At 53.2% G+C, this 20256-nt stretch overlaps 1 protein-coding gene across 1 annotated transcript; it reads left to right on the forward strand.

The window, feature by feature from the left end:
• The first annotated feature begins 423 nt into the window (after positions 1 to 423).
• On the forward strand, positions 424 to 19243 carry LOC133348007 (palmitoleoyl-protein carboxylesterase notum1-like). The gene is made up of 11 exons (XM_061560805.1): positions 424 to 1736; positions 5217 to 5269; positions 6364 to 6459; positions 6885 to 6945; positions 10342 to 10400; positions 11118 to 11220; positions 13175 to 13363; positions 14517 to 14617; positions 15731 to 15878; positions 16942 to 16989; positions 18812 to 19243. The coding sequence occupies exons 1-11, from the start codon at positions 1225 to 1227 to the stop codon at positions 19131 to 19133; spliced, it is 1692 nt and encodes a 563-aa protein (XP_061416789.1). The 5' UTR covers positions 424 to 1224; the 3' UTR covers positions 19134 to 19243.
• The last annotated feature ends 1013 nt before the right edge of the window (positions 19244 to 20256 follow it).

A 20256-nucleotide genomic window follows, 5' to 3' on the forward strand; every position in this document is an offset into this window, starting at 1 on the left:
TCATCATATGCATCAGAATACACCGTCTCATCACACCAACCACGATGCACCACACCAACTACATTACAAAACACCACACCGGCGCTACCACAACCACCACCAACCACTCCCCACCACCCTCTGCCACCCCTCTCCACCCTACAGCTCCACCGCATCATCTCCCACCCCGACTCTCAATTCCCGCACCAATGAGCTTCAGGATGTGACAATGAGGCGCTCAGTGCTTTGATGTGAACGGGCTCCAGAGCTAGAGATAAAGAGAGTGTGTGTGGAGGGTGGTAAAAGGGACGGAGAGCGAGGGAGAGAGGGGAGTGGTGTTGTTGAGTGCAAGGAGAGAGGGAGCGAAAGGGGGTGGGAGAGAGATTCAGAAAGAGAGAGTGGCAGGGAGAGGGAGGAGAGCGGCAAGATGAGGTGGGTGGGGGGGAGAGTTATTTGGAGAGGGTAGAGAGAGAGAGTAGGGAGAGAGAGAGAGGGGTAGCCCCCGAAAGGGGGGTCGGGGAATTATTTAAGATGTGTGTGAGGAGCGCGCAAGGATCAGTCACTCGCTTAGCTCGCTCTGTCGAGCTCCCCGCTCCTCTACAAGTCGTCCCCGGGGGCATTCGGACTCTCGCTCCTAATCTATTCGCTCGCTGTATTCGCCCGTCAGATTCGCTCTCCAGCGCCCCAACTCCCCATCGCTTTCAGCGGCCCTGCCATCTCTGAGACATCTCCCGTGTTCGCTGCCGGACTCTCCCCGTGCCTCTGCACCACGCTATCGCGATCTCGCGGTGTTCATCTCGTTGTTAGAGCATTCCACCGGTTCTCTCTTTCTATCTCTCCCTCTCTCTCTCTCCCACCACCATTCACGTCTTCACTTTCACTCAACTCTCTTACCAGCTCTACCCCAACACTCTCGGCGACTCTTTCGTCCAAATTCACCAGCACTCCGGTTCTCTCACTGTGTTTCCATCTCTCCTCTTCACCCCCCGCCTCCTCCCCCAATCTCCCCCATCAATTCTCTCACCACCTCACCAACTCTCACCGTCTCCCTCTATCTCGCTGCTCATCATCTCTCTCAGTCGCCTAACTCGATTACTTAAACGCTCTCTCAACTTATTATCCATCTCGTTCATCAAGTCACCGATCATCTCTCCATCCAACATCTCTCTCTCTCTCCGTCTCTCCCGATCTCCGAGTGCTTCCAGCTCCCCTTTCATAAACAATCTCCTCGCCTTGGCCGTCGCAATGTGGAGCCGCTGTTTTCCATCCTTGGTGCTGCTGCTGCTGGTGCTGACTCGCCCGTCCGTGGGACAGAACCGGCGTCTGGTTCGAACCAGCAAAGGTCCCGGCAGTAGCAGCAGCAGTGGTAGCAGCAGCAACTTCCAGAACAGGCGAGGATCTGGAACGCTGCAGCAGCAACAGCAGCAACAGCAGCAGCAACAGCAGCAGCAGCAGGGGATAGGTTCTGTCGAGTCGCTGCTGGTCGCTGCTCAACCATCTCAACATCAACCCTCACCTCCAGCAGCAGTTCCGGCAGCAGCGGCGGCAGCGGCGGCGGCAGCTCCAGCAGGCTCCGAACGGGAGGAGAGCTTCACGCTGGACTTCACGGCCGTGGAGGGCAACGTGGAGACCTTCATGAGCCAGATCAAGAACCTGGCGCAGTCACTCTACTCGTGCTCGGCGCAGGCGAGCGATGACATGAAGCTGCACCTCATCTCCAACGACTCGGTGACCTGTAACGACGGCACGCCGGCCGGGTGCGTGGTGGGTGTGTGGCGAGCAGAGTCGGAATCGTGAGGTCCAGTGTGGTCCCAGCAGCGTGGCGGTGGTGTGGTGTGTCGAGTCGGAGTCATGTGGGGTGATGTCCAGTGAGATCCTAATGGGTGTGGTGTGTGGCAATGGTGTGGCGGGTAGAGTCTAAATCATGTGGTTGTGAGGTCCTAATGGTGTGGTGTATGGCGTGGCGTGGAGGTGATACGGGCTAGGCAACTGTGTTGAAAGTTGTGTGAGTGGCGTGACGCGTGTTTATTGATGGCTGTGGTATGATATCTGCCGATGTGATCACGGTGCCATGTGGCGCAGTGTGCGGCGTCAGTTTGCACGGTGCGGTCGTGGTGTGATCGGCGGTGTCGGCTGCTGTGTGCTAAAGTTATGGGGTGGGAGGGGGGGATGGTGTGGCGTGAACAGTACGTGTGGTGTGGTGTCTCGCGAGGTCCGGCTGTCGTGGTGTGGTGCGTGGGAATGGCTCGCTGCTGCTGCTGCTGCGGTGTGGTGGTGGTGTCGTGTACAATCGGGCTGCTACGATGCGTTGTCTGCCGGGGCATCCCATCGATGTGTCGTCGTCGTAGTCGTTGTGGTGGTGGTGGTTGGTGGTGGTGGTGGTGGTGTAATGGGGTGGGTGGTGGTGGTTGGTGGTGGTGGGTGGTGGTGGTTGGTGGTGGTGGTGGTGGTGTAATGGAGTGGGTAATGTATCTTGGCACGTGGCACGATGTGGAATGGAGTGGCGGCGTGGTGTGGTTTGGTATTTGTGTGGGTTTGGTGAATTCCTCGTGATGTGCCGCGTGGTGGTCATATTTAGTCTGTGCGTGGTGTGACTCTGAGTGGCGTGGTGGGTGTTTGTTATGTGGTGGGTGTGTGTGTGCGGCAATGGCGAGCGGTAGTGTAGCGGTTAGCGCGCTGCGATACGAACCCAGCGACACGGGTTCGATTCCCGCTCACGGCCAACACCAGTGATGATTAGCTGAACTGGTCCCGGGTCTCCCCTATGTCGACTCAGCCTCAAATGAGTACTTGGTGCGGTGTTTTAACATTGCCACTCGGGAGATAAAGGCGGTCGGGCGTGGTGCTGGCCACCCACCCCCTTGTGTACCGTTCCAGCCTCTATAGGTGCTCGCTAACAGCACTTGCCCCGACAGTCTGTTAAGGCTATACGGGTGATCTTTATCTTCGTGTTTGGTGTCGCTCTGAGCGGTATGGAGCGGTGTGGAGTTGAGCGTCGTGTGGTGGGTGGCGTGTCGTAATGTGGTGTGGCATGGTCTAGGACGTGGTTTCGGTGTGGTATGTTGTGGTATGGTGTGGAGAGTGTAGTATAGCGGTGTGTGTGTGACATGGGGAGCGGTGGCGCAGTGGTTAGCGCACTGCGCGACGAACCCGGCGTCCCACCACATCGTGCACCGTACCAGCCTTCCTTCATCGGTGCTACTCGCTAACAGCACGTGCCCCACAAGTCTGTTAAAGGCGATACGTGGGGATCTTTGTATTTGTGGCATTGCGTAGCGTGAAGTGGTGTCGTGTCTGTCGCATTTATATGCCGTGGCGTCTGAAGCGGCCTCGGTAATTTGGTGACGATGAGACGTCCGATAACGCTGTCAATGTGTGCGTGTTGAACTTCTTTCGCACCGTACGTAGCCAACCGTGGGGGGACAACAAACTAAACGAGTTTGTCAGACGATGATTTCAAAGTTGCTGGTGACTGCGCGTGTCGTGTCGGTGCGTGCCGTGTCACCAGGTCAAGTTGCCAAATGTGGTTTTCACTTTTCCGTTTTTACAGCCCTGCGCCGAGTGGTAGAAATTCCACATTCCTATGGCGGGGCGAGGTTGCGGGGTGAAATTTTATTGAGGGACCACTGTTGTTGTTGTCTTGCTGTGGTCTGGGACTGTTGTTGTTGTTTTGCTGGCTTGCCCAATCTTGCATTTATTGTTGAAATACCGGCAGGAATTGAGACACTTATTTAGCAAATTGTATTACATATTTAATTATGATCTCTTTATTTTGAGTGATTTTCCTATGCTTTGCACTCCTATGAGTTGTTGCATTGACCCCGCGCTCACTCGACATCTGCGAAAAAGAGCTTCAAAGATCATCGGATTCCTCCCAGTTTGAATAAAGATTCTGATTATGTTCATCCAGAGGACAACCACCGTTGGTTGACTCCTCCACGTAGCGGTGTGTTTATTTGCCAGCGGAGTTATTGAGTCGTGTCAGTGATGCCTCCTGGCCTGGTGGGAAATGAATTAGTGAATAACAAATTCCCCAAAAAATTAATTACATTTGCCAAAGAAAGCATCGCTAAGTCTCAAGCAGGCTCGGACTGGCCGATAGGGCAGCAGTTGTTAGTAAGTAAGGACTTGTCCCTTGCTTTTTATTTGACGCGTGTGCGGCGATGGCACAGCCATAGCTCGAGGGTCGAAATCGAACCGCGTTGTGTGATCGGCATCACGCTCGCTGAAAGTGTTGATGCCTTCAGGGAAGTCGAGTACTGTATACGCAACTGCGCACAATTCTGAGTCGCTTATAACCGCTTTGCCGTTACTTATTGCCAATTATTGACTCAGACTTTTGTTCTATCATCTCATAGAGTCCCTGGCACGTAATAATATGCTGCACAGTGGCAGTGGGGGTCGCAAAATGCCGATTTATTACTAATAAACCCCAATTGCTCCTCCTTCGTCTCATCGCAACATCTCGCGACGAGCAATGACACAGTTTGTCGCACAACACAGTTAATAATTGTCCATAGGCCGAATTTGGGCCGGCGTGTTTACGAATGCCTGGGCCGATTTTGAGTCAATGTCACTGGTCTCAAGACACTTCTTTCAGGAAGGTGCTGCTACATTGAGGATGTTTGACCAAATCCCACTCCAAATATTGCTAAGATTTTGGCTTCGCGTTGGAGGAAATCAGAGGACCTCCCCCCCCCCCCCCCACCGGGAAAACCCACCACGCATACGCCACGAGTTTAATACTCAGACCAGCTCCACACGGATGGATTCCAAAGAATTCCATTGCTGTACCTCTGACATCTCCTGGTCCATAACCCACGTGGGATTCCCGCATCTGAGGACACGTACTGTAGAGTAACAGCCCAGGCTCGGAGATGAACCTGGGTATGAAATGAAAAGGGCAGGAATCCCCCCGCCACCCAGTCCTCTCCCCCACCACCCGCCTTCCCTCGAAATGTTTAGACGTGTTGTGACTTGGCGTGGCTCTGGGTGGTGTGGCCTGACGCCGGGTGACGCGTAACGTTGGGTTCCAAAATCGGCACTCCACCACGCACCTCCGATTCGCGCGGTTGGCTACGTGCACGGTGGCAAAGAGGTAAAGTTCTACGTGCGTGCGTAACGTGCGTACGTTACGTGATGCGGCGCGTAAGTGGGGTGGTGACGAGTGCATGCAGACTCCGCCAAGCCGGCTCACCTCTATGTCATCTCCTCCTCCCCCTCCTCCCCCGTCACAGGTATTACCTGCGGGAGTCGAAAGGAAGCAAGCGGTGGCTCATCTTCCTCGAGGGTTCGCGCGCTCTCTTACGGTCACTCTCTCTCTCTAAGAATAGTTTCAAGTTTCTGTGAGCCATGCGGCTCTTAAGTCGGGTGCAACCGCAACAAACAAAATATGAACGGAGAACATCTTAAAGCGACGACGCGCAACAGAAACATTCTAGATAAACCAACAAATCTTCCCAAAAAAATACAGAGTGAATAAAGTACTGCATAATGGGGGGGGGGGGGGGAACTGTAGAGTTGTTAGTGCAATCGTTAGTGCATGCACCAGTTGAGATTGTTTTTTTAAAAAAAACCTCACTGGTGTTCGATTCCCGATAAATAGAACTCGGGTCTCCGGGTCCGTAGCTCAGCGCCGCTAACCGCTACCCCACCACTCCCCACAAAGACAAAGATCCCCCGTATAGCCCCGACTGGACGGTTGGGGCGTGGTGCTGTTAGGGAGCACCTTTAAAGGTCGGCACGGCACACGAAGCGGTGGGTAGCCAACTTTCCACGCTCGGCCGCCTTTGTCTCCCCAGTGGCGACATTTACACATCGTACCAGGTACTCATTTGAGGCTGAGTCGACTTAGGGGAGGCCCAGGACCGGTTAAGACAATCGTCACAGGTGTTGGCCGTGAGCGGGAATCGAAGCCGGGTCGCCAGGTTCGTAGCGCAGCGCCCTAACCGCTACACCACCGCTCCCCACAACCACACACGCGCAGACACAATAACAACGACTACACCAACACGCCCACTAACATGACGCCGTGTGTTCTGCTGCTGCTCCTGCTGCTGTTCCTTGTTACTGCTACTGTTGCTGCTGCTTCTGCTATAACTGCTGATTTTGCTGCTGCTGTTATTGCTGCTGTTATTACTGCTGCTGCTTCTATTGCTGCTGCGGTTGTTACTGCTGCTGCTATTGCTACTGTTGTTACTGCTATTCTTACTGCTGTTATTGCTACTGTTACTGCTGCTATTGCTATTGTTGCTTTTATTGCTACTGTTACTGCTGCTGCTATTGCTGCTGCTGCTATTGCTGCTGTTGTTATTCCCTGTTGCTATTGCTACTGTTACTGCTGCTATTGATACTGTTACTGCTGCTGCTGATGCCCGGGACCAGGGGGATGGTGTTGCTTCAGCAAGGAGAGCTGTGACGCGCGGTACAGCACAATGCGGAGACTCATGGGATCCGCGGACTGGCCTCAGAGTCGCACAGGTGAGCACGAGGTCACGCAGGTCAGAGAGGGGTGGGCACAGGTGTGTGTAGTAGCGCTGGTGAATGGTGGTGCGGGTGAGTGGTAGTGCAGATGAGTGATAGTGCTGGTGAGTGGTAGTGCAGGTGTGTGGTAGTGCAAGTGTGTGGTAGTGCAGGTGAGTGGTAGTGCAGGTGAGTGGTAGTGCAGGTGAGTGGTGGTGCAGGTGAGTGGTAGTGCGGGTGAGTGGTAGTGCAGGTGAGTGGTAGTGCAGGTGAGTGGTGGTGCAGGTGAGTGATAGTGCAGGTGAGTGGTAGTGCGGGTGAGTGGTGGTGGAGGTGAGTGGTGGTGCGGGTGAGTGGTGGTGCGGGTGAGTATTAGTGCAGGTGAGTGGTAGTGCAGGTGATTGGTGATGCCGGAGCTGTGTCGTCATCTCTCCCTCTCGCAGGACAAGGGATTCTGTCGTCCTCGCCAGAGGAGAACCCCCACTGGTGGAACGCCAACTCCGTGTGAGTGATATCACGCCAACATCAACCCCGACATCAACCCCGAACATCACGATTAACATCACCAACATCAACCCCCAACATCACCAACATCACCAACATCATCAAAATCTAGCATCACCAACATCCACTCTCACATCACAACCATCATCGACCCAAAAGCTACGCGCGGTGCATAAAACAGTTCGACAAACACACATAATCGACAACAACACCACCTCCATCACGATCACCATGGGCTATGTTGTATCCACTGCTGGATGAACGCCTCACCCACAGCATCAACCGCCCCGCGCGGTCCCCCAGGGGCTCCACAATCCGCCTCTCTCCTGCGCAAGAACCGCTCCGTCTCCGCGTTGTTCATTCTTTTTTTTTACGCTCAGAGGAAACAAGAAGATGCTCGGTGTAGTCGGCACTTTGCTTCGTTCATCATTTTGTTTTTCAATGCTTTGCTTTATGTGCCCCCCCCCACCTCTTTTTTCCTCTCCCTCTCACATCCACTGTCTCTCTTTCTCCCTCTCTTCCCTCTCTCCCTCCCTCTCTTCCCTCTCTCCCTCCCTCTCTTCCCTCTCTCCCTCCCTCTCCTCTATCCCGTTGTTAGTTCTCTCCATTCCTTCCCCACGTGCTTTGCATCTCTTGAAATATGGAGGGGGGGGGGGGGGTTGTACCGAATTCGAACAAAAAAACCGCTCCAATTATTGTTTTGCATGCCGAGACCTGGTTATGATATCATGATAATCATAATAATAATTAACGTTTGTAGAATGGCGCATTCAAATCCGTGGATTTCACCAATACGCCACCACCGTTGTATGGAAAGCCGGGAAATCAACAGAACCTTCTTCTTCCTAGCGTTGTTCCCGCTGTGGCGCAGGGTCCGCTTTTCGGCATTGTCTTCTCCATTTGGCTCGGTCCAGGGCATCTTCAGGGGATGCGTTGACCGTCTCCTTTATTCGGTCCATCCATCGCTTCTTCGGACGTCCGCGTGGACGGCGGCCCTCTGGCTCAATACGCACGGCAGTCTTGGCCACTGATGACTCTTCACTTCGCATCACATGGCCGTACCACCGAAGCCTTGCCTCAAGCATCTTGTCCGCAATGGGGGCCACACCAAGTCGCTTCCGAACGTCTTCGTTCCTGACACGATCCCATCGAGTGAGCCCGAGGCTCCATCTGAGCATCCTCATCTCCATGGTGTGGAGAGCTTGTTCGTGTACAGTTGTGGCTGGCCAGCACTCGGATCCATAGAGTGCCACCGGTCGGACGATGGTCTTGTATATTTTTCCCTTCAGCCTATCCGGCATTTTCCGATCACAGAGGACTCCGGTGACTTGCCTCCATTTCATCCACGCCGCATTGACTCGTGACCTCACATCAGTCGTGATGCTACCATCTGAGCTGATGGTGGAGCCCAGGTACTTAAAGTCCGTCACTTTCTTCAGATCTTCTCCGTCAATACTGATGGTGCCGTCGGTTTGGGGGCCACACTCCATATACTCCGTCTTTTTGATGTTGAACCTCATCCCGTTTTCGTCCAAACGTTCCTTCCATAGGCGCGTTTGTCTTTCCACTTCTCCTCTCTCTTCATCTGAGAGGAGGACGTCATCCGCGTAGAGAATTGACCATGGAAGGGGCGTGTGCAGGTCGGCAGTGATCGTGTCCATGCACAGGATAAACAGGAGTGGTGACAGGGCCGATCCTTGGTGCACTCCAACGCTGATGGCAAATGGCGGTGATATGCCCACTGCACACCTGACTGCACTGGTGACGTTCTTGTATAGGAGTTGCACCCAATGCACGTAGGTTTCAGGGACTCCATGGGATCGAAGCGAGTGCCAGATGAGGTCGTGGGGGACCCTGTCAAATGCCTTTTCAAGGTCGAGGAACGACACGTGCACAGCTTTGTTCTTCTCTCTGTGCCTCTCCAGCAGGAGCCTCGCCGCGAATATGAAATCAACAGAACCTACACAGGGCAAATCATCAGAACTAGGCAGGGGGGTGGGGTGTGAATACCAATTTAAAGAAGCGAGTTTTCAGGACGTGACTTCAATATATTTCGATCGACTCTCATTGTCTTGTCAGCAAGGGCAAAGCGTCGTTCCATAGTCTGGGGGCTGCACAGCGCGGGGCAAAATCGCGATCACCCCCAGGTACGGAGCCCTTGAGCTCGGGGTGCTTCGAAGAAGGCGATCCCAAGATCTGCGGCACCTCGTTGGGGAGTCAACACGGCGCGGCTCCTGTCAATGTTGCCGGGCCAACCCATCGAGTGCATTGTAGGTCAACAGCAGGGTCTCATAGTGCGGGTCCCGACGGGCTATTTGACCATACTTCACCACGCTGGTCAGCGCGGTTCGGTGAAAGCTGCATAGGTGCGCGGATGTGGAAGCGAAGAAGTACGGTACAACAATGGAATCTGATTTATATTCATATAGAGCGCCCTCTTCACTGCAGGTGCTTGACATGCACTTTGAAAACGGTGCGAGAATGGAATTTTTTAGATGACAGGGGCGGTGCAATGACTGAGGAGGGAGTGACATCGATAGAGGGGTAGCGGGAAGGACGGGAAGGAATGGAGGGGCGAGGGGAGGGAAGAGAATGGGCGACGGATAAGAAGCGAAAGTAGCTACATCATGCTACGGGCCCCGCACTTTCAAAGGCCCCCGCGCTAAATGCTTTCAAGCTATCAATTCTGGTTCAGTAATTCTGCACTCCGCTCTATTACCATAGTACTATACCGCCTTCGACTTTTATGAACGAGTGGGTGTTTAAAATTTGCGATTTGTCGTATGATGTGGCTGTATAGCAAATGAACAAAATCCAATTACTTTACTATGCAAGTTCAAAATTTGTGTTTGAATATTTATTGGGTTTTTTTTATATTTAGGGCCTCTTTATAACAACATTTGCAACAGGCCCTGCACGAGCTTACTCCGACACTGAGCGAAGCTTTGAGCGAGGAACGAAAGGCACGAACCCCGCTGAGCTTACCAGTCGTGGCGAGATGTCAACTACCTCGCCTGGTATGCACGAGGTCGTGGGTTCGATCCCGACCCTGACCCCCTGTGTATATATATATATTTGGAGTTCACGCGTTCTCTCTCTCTCGCTCCTCGTGGTCGCGTGGATTTTTCCTCCGGGTCCTCCAGTATCCCCCCCTCCCATCCGCGTTTAGAATCAACGTCACACGTTTAAGAGTTATTGGCTGCTGATATAAATGTCCACGCGGTGACGATATCAGCCACACGGTTGAGCTGTCATTCGTGATGGCCCAGGTCGCTTCTGAAAAAAACATCGATACAGCTCAGCGCGCCCTTACACCTGGTAAAACACAAGCTATAGAGTTGTTGTAGTAGTCATAGTCGTGTTAAAGTGGCGCTGCTCTGTGTGGTGGTGGCACAGGTACGTCCCCTACTGCTCCAGCGACGTGTGGAGCGGCACCTCCACCAAGACCGGCAAAGGTAACGTTCTGCTTCTCCTATTGACCCCAGGGCATGTGGCTCCACGCCTGCGGCTCTTTGGCTGCTCCCCCGCCCACCCCCTCGTGTGCCACAGCGCCAGCCTTCTTCATAAGAGCTGCTACTCGCTAACAGCACTTGCCCCAACAGTCTGTTGAGGCTATAAGGGGGATCTTTGTCTTTGTCGTGCTGGCCACCCACCCCCTCGTGTGCCACAGCGCCGGCCTTCTTCATAGGAGCTGCTACTTGCTAACAGCACTTGCCACAACAGTCTGTTGGGGCTATGGATGGGGGTCTTTGTCTTCTCTGTGCGTGCATGTGTTTTACTACAAGTGTGATGTGCAGACTTGGTGCCTTGCGATACGCGTGTCTATTCGTCGTTTGAACATCTCCCCCGCCCGCTGTATTATGGACGGAAACGGGTAATATAACGCAGATCATTGATCTCATCAGTCTGTTACAGATTACACGGGGAATCTTTGTCTTACGTGCGCGCGCGTGTGTGTGTGTGCGTGTGTGCGCGTGTGTGTGTGTCTGTGTGTGCGTGCGTGTGTGTGCCTGTGTCTGTGTGTGTCTGTGTGTTTGTCTGTGTGTGCGTGTGTGTGTCTGTGTGTGTGTGCGTATGTGTGTGCGTGTGTGTCTGTGTGTGTGTGTCTGTGTGTGTGTGTCTGTGTGTGCGTATGTGTGTGTGTCTGTGTGTGGCCTCGCGAAACCTCCTAGACGGTTACGCGTTCATGGGAGCGCTGATCCTGCAGCAGGTCATCAGGGACCTCATCCCCAAGGGCGTGGACCAGGCCAAGCTCTTGATGCTCGCCGGGACCAGGTGACACAGACAGCAGACAGCAGTCTCGGATCCAGAGGGGTCAATGGGGGGGGGGGGTCAATAGCCCCCCGCCAACCGCCCCCCTCCTTCATTCCTCATGAGACTAAACCAAAACTTTAAATAAATATGTGGGAAGTATGTGGTGAAGGGAAGCGGAGGGGAGACACCCACTCATCTACTCACCCCACCCCACCCACTCACCCCACCCCATCCACTCACCCCACCCCACCCACTCACCTACCCCATCCACCCAACTCACCTACCCCACCCCACTCACCCCACTCACCCACCCTACGCACCTCACTCATCCACCCCACTCACCCACCCCACCTACCCACCCTACTCACTGACTACACTCACCCACCCCACCCACCCACCCCACTCATCTACCCCATCCACCCACCCTACTTCACTCACCCCACCCACCCACCACCCACCCCACTCACTCACCCACAAAACCCTACCCACCCCACCCACCCACCCTACTCACCCCACTCATCTACCCCATCCACCCACCCCACCCCACTCACTCACCCACCCCACCCTACCCACCCCACTCACCCTACCCACCCCACTCACCCACCCCACTCATCTACCCCATTCACCCACCCTACTCCACTCACCCCACCCACTACCACCCACCCTACCCACTCACTCACCCACCCCACCCTACCCACCCCACTCACCCTATCCACCCCACTCACCCACCCCACTCATCTACCCCATCCACCCACCCTACTCCACTCACCCCACCCACCACCACCCACCCCACTCACTCACCCACCCCACCCTACCCACCCCACTTAACCACCCCACTCATCTACCCCATCCACCCACCCTACTCCACTCACCCCACCCACCACCACCCACCCCACTCACCCACCCCACCCTACCCATCCCACTCACCCACCTCGTTCTTGAAAGGGTCCACGCCGCTCCAAATCGACGTCGTGAAATGCTGCGCGTTGGATCGCTCTCCAACGGCAACACGAGCGGTGTCCCGCTGAACACGTGTGACAAAGAGCTTCATATAGCTCGTCGGGGTTTCTCCCGTCTAAATAAAGATTCTGATCGATGTTGATTGTTGTCGTCATCGTTGTCGTTGTTGTCATCGTCGTTGTTGTTGTTATCGTTGTTGTCATCGTCGTTGTTGTTGTTGTTATCGTTGTTGTTGTTGTCATCGTCGTTGTTGTTGTTGTTATCGTTGTTGCATTCCTGGCAGCGATTTCAGCCGCATCATCTCTACATAACAAAAAGGCTCAGTCCCTTTTACACGCACCTTTACATCATCCGCACCTAGTTCACACAACAAAGGCTCATTCCTAGCAGCGTGCTTCAGCCGCACCGAACCTCACAGAAATACTATTCAGGGCCTACCTTGGCTCCTCCCACCCTCAACCAGTATTTATACAAATACTGTTTCTTGAAATTTATCTCACTTGATACAGCTATCGTGCTGTGACGGTTCCACCTGAAGACGGAAGCTTATGTTGCCTCCGAAACGTCGTGATTTTTATTTTATTTTACTTTTATTAATTAAACATTTTTACCTACGTAACTTTACTGAAAAAAACCTAAGAATATGAATCCTCGATTTAAAGCTTTCGTAACTGCAGGGATTCATCTTCTTGGTTCTTTCGGTAAAGTCACGTAGAAGGGAAGTAATAAAATAATAAAAATAAAACATAATAAAATAATTTTCACGACGTTTCGGCCACAACGCAAGCAGCCGTCCTCAGGTGAAGACCAGGTCTGTCGGGGAGACACTGTCTGAATATTTTTATTTTCATTTTTTTATTACTTCCCTTCTACGTGACTTTACCGAAAGAACCAAGAAGATGAATATGAATCCTTGCAGTCACGAAAGCTTCAAATCTAGAATCGTTGTTGTTGTTGTTGTCATCGTCGTTGTTGACGCCACCCTCGTGATGAACGTGCGTCTCCCCGTGCCCAGCGCGGGCGGCACGGGGGTGCTGCTGAACGCCGACCGCGTGGCCGAGCAGCTCGAGGCGCTCGGCTCGCCGGCGCAGATGCGCGGACTCGCCGATTCGGGCTGGTTCCTCGACAACAAGCAGTTCCGACCGGCCGACTGCCTCGACTCATACTCCTGCCTGCCCACGGACGCCATCAAGAAGGGCATGAAGTGAGTGCCGGACTGCGATGGTTGTCTCATTCTCCTGGTATGCAAGGAGGTCCGTGCGGTTCGAACCCTATCACTGTTGGTGTGTTGTTTGTGGTTGTTACGTTCTTACCTCGTGCCCCGAGTGGACATCTGTTGATAAAAGAGCTTTATAGGTAATCGGATTCCTCCTGCAGTGTAAATACGTATTCCGATTCTGACGCCTGTTGTGGATTTGCATGTCGTCTGTCTCTCTCTCACTTTCCCCTTGGTCGCGTAGATTTTTCTCAGAGTCCTCTGTGTTTTTTCCCTCCACGTGTAGAATCAACATCGCGCGTTCAGAGCATTTGGCTGCTATACATTTCCACACAATATAGGCCACTTCGTTGGGCGATCATTTGTGGCCGCTTCTGAAAAGAGCTGCATAGTTCAGTGGGTCTTACCTGGTAAAATAAAAAACATCTAATTTAAATAGTCAAATATCCTCGTTGCTGAAGTTCACGTTTCGAACCCACCAGGGCCGCCCCGGTTAATGCTGCTCAGGTGTTGTCAGCTGTGATTCACTGGGTGCGGAAGGTCGCTGCGTGACGTTAATATTCGTTTCATGGAAGAGTATGCCACGTGTGCTGGATTCACGTCTACTTTTGAAAACATTTTAAAGAAAAAAAAACAAATTACTTACATATTAAGATTGAGGGGAGCAGTGGGGAGCTGGAGTTAATGAATAATAGCCGCGTCGGTTTCAACCTTTTGAGTCTCATCTGCAGAGCGAGGCCTGTGGGAAAGAAGAAGACCTGTGTCCATACTCTTAGGTTTTTTCGGTAAAGTCACGTAAGTAAAAAAAAATAATTAATAAAAGTAAAATAAAACAAATTAAAAAATTCACGACGTTTCGGAAGCAACACAAGCCTCCGTCTTCAAGTGGAACCGTCATAGCCACGACAGCTGTATCAAGTAAATGAGAGATGACAAGAAATACTACCCCGTATATATAATGGTTGAGGGGGGAAGGGCCAGGAACGGCACACTTTTTTATTATTATGGTAAGGTGAGGCTTAAGATCAAGAGTAGACTGCATAACAAATGACTGAGCTTTTGTTATGGAGAGGTGCGGTTTGTAACTAACACATGGCATACATAACAAAGTCTGTCCCTACCCTCCCCCCTCTTCCCCCAGGTACTGGAGTGGCATCGTCCCGGATCGTTGCCGGCAACTCTTCCGCCGCGGAGACGAGTGGCAGTGCTTCTTTGGCTACAAGGTGTACCCCACGCTCAAGAGTGAGTCCCGGACTCGGCAGAGACAAAGATTCACCCGTGTAGCCCTGACAGACTGTTTTTGGAACAAGTGCTGTTGGCGAGTAAGCAGCAGCAGCAGCAGCGCCTGCGAAGTGTCGGCATGGCACACGAGGGGGCTGGGTGGGTGTGGGTGGGTGGGTGGGTGGCCAGCACCACTCATAACGCAGTGGGAAATAACAGAGCAAGGTGAGCAGCCGAAATAAGTTAAATGTGCATTCTCCATAACAGACTTTTGGGGCAAGTGCTGTTAGCGACCAGCACCTAATGGGGGGGGGGGGGGGAGTGAGGGGGGCCGAATATTCAGAAAGGGGGGGCTCAGACCACTGCATTCACCACGACTTTGAACACCAAGGGGCCGAGTTCGGTTGTTTTTTTCTCATCGTCATCATTGCACATCGTCATCACATCATCGGCTCCCTTCTGCCTTGGCAGATTGATGACGATGATGATGACCGTGATGATGATGATGATGACAACGATGACAACGATGATGCTGATGATGCTGATGAAAATGAGTTTTCATGATCATGATGACGACGACGACGATAACTGTGATGATTATGATGATGGCGATGATAAACATTTGAAATTGACAATAATGAGCATGATAAATGGTGATGATGATGATGATGACGACAATAATGATGACGACGATGACGGTGATGATTATGACGATGATGACGACGACGATGATGACAACGATAATGATGACGACGACTCTGACTGTGATGATGATGATAAACATTTGAAATTGATAATTGTCATGATGATGATGGTGATGATGATTATGATGACGATGACGACGATGATGACGATGGTGATGATACACATTTGAAATTGATCATGATGATCATGATGATGGCGATGATGATGATGACGATGATGGCGATGATGACGATGGTGATGATACACATTTGAAATTGATCATGATGATCATGATGATGGCGATGACGACAATGATGACGATGATGACGATGGTGATGATACACATTTGAAATTGATCATGATGATCATGATGATGGTGATGATGACGATGATGGCGATGATGACGATGACAACGACGACGATGACGAGGAGGCTGTACCCCTGCGGCAGCGCCCGTGTTCGTGGTGCAGTGGCTGTTTGACGAGGCGCAGCTGTCGGTGGACAACGTGCACCTGACGGGGCAGCCCGTGCAGGACGACAAGTGGAGCTACCTGCAGAACCTGGGCCGCGAGCTGCGCAACACCCTGCGAGACGTCTCGTGCGTGACACACAACCACTACTGCTACCATGGCAACCACCACAACCACAACCACCACAACCACAACCACCACAGCCAGCACAACCACAACCACATATAGCCAGCACAACCACAACCACCACAACCACAACACCCTGAGAGACGTCTTGTATGCGCCACCATCACCACAGCCGCAATCGCCACAACCACCACCACAACAATCACCACCAACAATCACCACCACAATCATAACGTGCTCCGAGGCATCTCGTACGTGACACACAACCACAACCACCACAGCCAGCACAACCACAACCACTACAGCCATCACAACCACAACCACAACACCCTGCGAGACGTCTCGTACGTGACACAACCACAACCACTACTGCTACCATGGCAACCACCACAGCCACCACAATCACTACCTACAATCACCACAACACCCTGCGAGACGTCTCGTGCGTGACACACAACCACAACCACCAACCACCACAATCACTACCACAACCACCACAATCACTACCACAATCACCACAACACCATCACCACGGCCGCAATCGCCACAACCACCACAGCCGCCACCACCATCACAATCACCACCACCACCACCACAACAATCACCACCACCACAACAATCACCACCACAATCACAACGTGCCCCGAGGCGTCTCGTACGCACCCCAACCACAACAACCACCACCACAAAAAAACCACAACAGCATGCATGTAGCTGTGTGTGTGTACGTGACACAGTACCAGTCTAGGTGCGTGCCTGTCCGCTTGTAAGTAAGTGCACGTGCGTGTAGCCGAGTTCGATTCCCGCTCACGGACAACACCGGTGACGATTATCTGAACCGGTCCTGGGCCTCCTCTAGGTCGACTCAGCCTCAAATTAGTGCGGTTTAGGAGACCAAGGTGGCCTGCCCTGGTGCTGGTCACCCACCCCATCGCGTGCCGTGCCGGCCTTCGTAGGAGCCGCTCGCTAACAGCACTTGCCCCAACAGTCTGTTATTGCAATTCGGGGTGTGAATCTTTGTGTTTGTACACGTGTACACGTGTGTGCGTGTGTGCACGTGTGCAGGGCCGTGTTCGCGCCGTCCTGTCTCTCACACAGCCTCATCAGCAAGAGGTAAGCAGCCTTGGTCTGTGTGTATCAACCGCATCTCACCTCCCTCATCTCATTTCATGCCCCCCTCCTCTCGTCCTCTTCATTCCCAATCCTCTCTCCGTCCCATATTCTCCCTGTGCCCAGTCCCGTTTAGGGGCCTTCTCCCTCCTTGCAACTGCTCCATTGGAATCAACTTCTGTTGTACATTGAGCAGCACTACACATAGACTCAACACTGCCCATAGACTCAACACTGCACCATAGACTCAACACTGCATCAGAGACTCAACACTGCCCATAGACTCAACACTGCACCATAGACTCAACACTGCACCATAGACTCAACACTGTCCATAGACTCAACACTGCATCACAGACTCAACACTGCACCATAGCCTCACCACTGCACCACAGACTCAATACTGCACCATAGCCTCAACACTGCACCATAGCCTCAATACTGCACCATAGCCTCAATACTGCACCATAGACTCAATACTGCACCATAGCCTCAACACTGCATCACAGACTCAACACTGCACCATAGCCTCAATACTGCACCACAGACTCAATACTGCACCATAGCCTCAACACTGCACCATAGCCTCAACACTGCACCATAGACTCACCACCCACTGCACCACAGCCTCAATACTGCACTATAGCCTCAACACTGCATCATAGCCTCACCACTGCACCATAGCCTCACCACTGCACCACAGCCTCACCACTGCACCATAGCCTCAACACTGCACCATAGCCTCACCACTGCACCATAGCCTCAACACTGCACCATAGCCTCAACACTGCACCATAGCCTCAACACTGCACCATAGCCTCACTACTACACCATAGCCTCACCACTGCACCATAGCCTCAACACTGCACCATAGCCTCACTACTGCACCATAGCCTCACCACTACACCATAGCCTCACCACTACACCATAGCCTCACCACTGCACCATAGCCTCAACACTGCACCATAGCCTTACCACTGCACCATAGCCTCAACACTGCACCATAGCCTCACTACTGCACCATAGCCTCAACACTGCACCATAGCCTCAACACTGCACCATAGCCTCACCACTGCACCATAGCCTCACCACTACACCACAGCCTCACCACTACACCATAGCCTCACCACTGCACCATAGCCTCAACACTGCACCATAGCCTCAACACTGCACCATAGCCTCACCACTGCACCATAGCCTCACCACTACACCATAGCCTCACCACTACACCATAGCCTCACCACTGCACCATAGCCTCACCACTGCACCATAGCCTCACCACTGCACCATAGCCTCACCACTGCACCATAGCCTCACCACTGCACCATAGTCTCACCACTGCACCATAGCCTCACCACTGCACCATAGCCATGAGCTAACACTCACAAGTCACACCTCGCATCTCTCCCTGCATGTCCCGCACACCCCATAATTTCTCCTTACCCCACCCCCGTCATCATCTCCCACATCTCCCTAACACCCCATCACCTTCCCCCCCTGCCCCATCACCATCTCCCACATCTCCCCCACAACCCATCACCCTCCCCCCATCACCATCTCCCACATCTCCCCCACACCCCATCACCCTCCCCCCATCACCATCTCCCACATATCTCCCACGCCCCATCACCTCCCCTTACCCCCCCCCCCCTCTTCATCATTATCTCCCACATCTCCCCCTGCCCCACCCCATCATCATCATCATCTCACATCTCCCCCAAATCGAATCACCCCCCCATAATCTCCCCCACCCCGCTCACCCCCTCCATCACCCCCCACGTCTCCTTCGTCTCGACATTCCCCCCCCCACCACCACCACGTGCAGCTCGTGGCTGGACGTACAGGTGAAGGGCACTTCGCTGGCGCGCGCCCTGCAGTGCTGGGAGCGCGCCCTGCAGGACGCGTCGCGGAGCGGCAGTGGCGGCGGCGCCCGCGCTCCCCCCCGAGGTTGCCCCTCGCACCTGGTGGACAACTGCCCGTGGCCGCACTGCAACCCGTCGTGCCCGACGATGCGCGACCACTACACGGGCAAGGAGATGAGCGCCGTGCAGTTCCTCATGCACCTAGGCTTCGACGTGCAGCGCATGGCGCAGCAGCTCGGCGTGGAGCCCAACAAGCTCCTCGCCATGCTCAACAGTGGGGGCTAGCCCCCGGTGGGGGTGGGGGGGGGGCTGGCTATGGATAGTTACAGTGGTGAGGATGATGACGGTTGGTTGTTGGTGGTGATGGGAGCAGGAAGATATCGCGATTGGGGTAGGGAGTGGGGGCTAGCACGGGGGGGGGGGGGGGGGTGGAGGGGGGGCTAGGGAGAGTCACAGTGGTGAGGATGATGATGGCGGTGGTGGTGATGGGAGCCGGGAGACCGTGGTATTGGCAGGATGGGGGTGCGATTAGCAGTAATTAGGGGGCACTGTTAACGAGAGAAAACGTTGGGGGACTGCTCTTAACCGGCATGGGGTGCTTTTAATGACAGAGGTGTCAGCAGATTGGGAGGGGGGGGGCTCACTACGTTAGGATTTGCAGGGGTGCTGTTAATTTGGGATATTGGTAACATAGTAAAATGGGGGTGGGGGGGCGTCCCCATAACAGCACAGAATGGGGGGCAGGAATGGGAGAGGATGGCGATGGGAGATGGAGAATGAGGAGAAGGGTGCATGGGAGGAGAAGGGTAAGGGGATGGGTGATAGAGGGATGGGAAATGGAGGGATGGGGGGTAGAGAGATGGGAGATGGAGGACTTTGGTAATTGGGGTATATGAATGGAGGGATGAATGATAAATGGAAACTTGGGAATCCACAGAGGGATGCGAGACGAAAAAAATAGACAAATAAGAAGGGAAGAGAGGTGGAGGATGACAATGACTCCAGTTGTTAAGTATTCAACTCACATTTTAAAACTTAAATCAAGGCTCAATTTTGCATTACATCCATCTCAACACAGGAGTGTAAGGTGACCTTCCAAACCACAGCAGAGGGGTTACCCAGCAGCTTGGCAAAATTATGGAATAAACTTTTTATGAGTTCACAAAGTGGTACGGAGAACGGCGCATTTCTTCATGGGTCCACTCTCTAATTTTTGACATGTGCTTCTCAGATATCCCGAGGCCTAATTTAAGTGTCGGTGGAGAGCCAGCAAAATCCAATATTTTATGGAAATATACCGAGGTTTGACACCACTTTTCTCTTTCTCCCAATATCGGGTTAAAAAATCCCAGTTGAGGGGGGGGGGGGCATCTTGGAGGCTCATTTCGCCCCCGTCGTAGGAACATGG

Source organism: Lethenteron reissneri, chromosome 26, assembly GCF_015708825.2.
Source record: "Lethenteron reissneri isolate LAM-NWPU_2019-01 chromosome 26, ASM1570882v1, whole genome shotgun sequence".
Lineage (NCBI taxonomy): Eukaryota > Metazoa > Chordata > Hyperoartia > Petromyzontiformes > Petromyzontidae > Lethenteron > Lethenteron reissneri.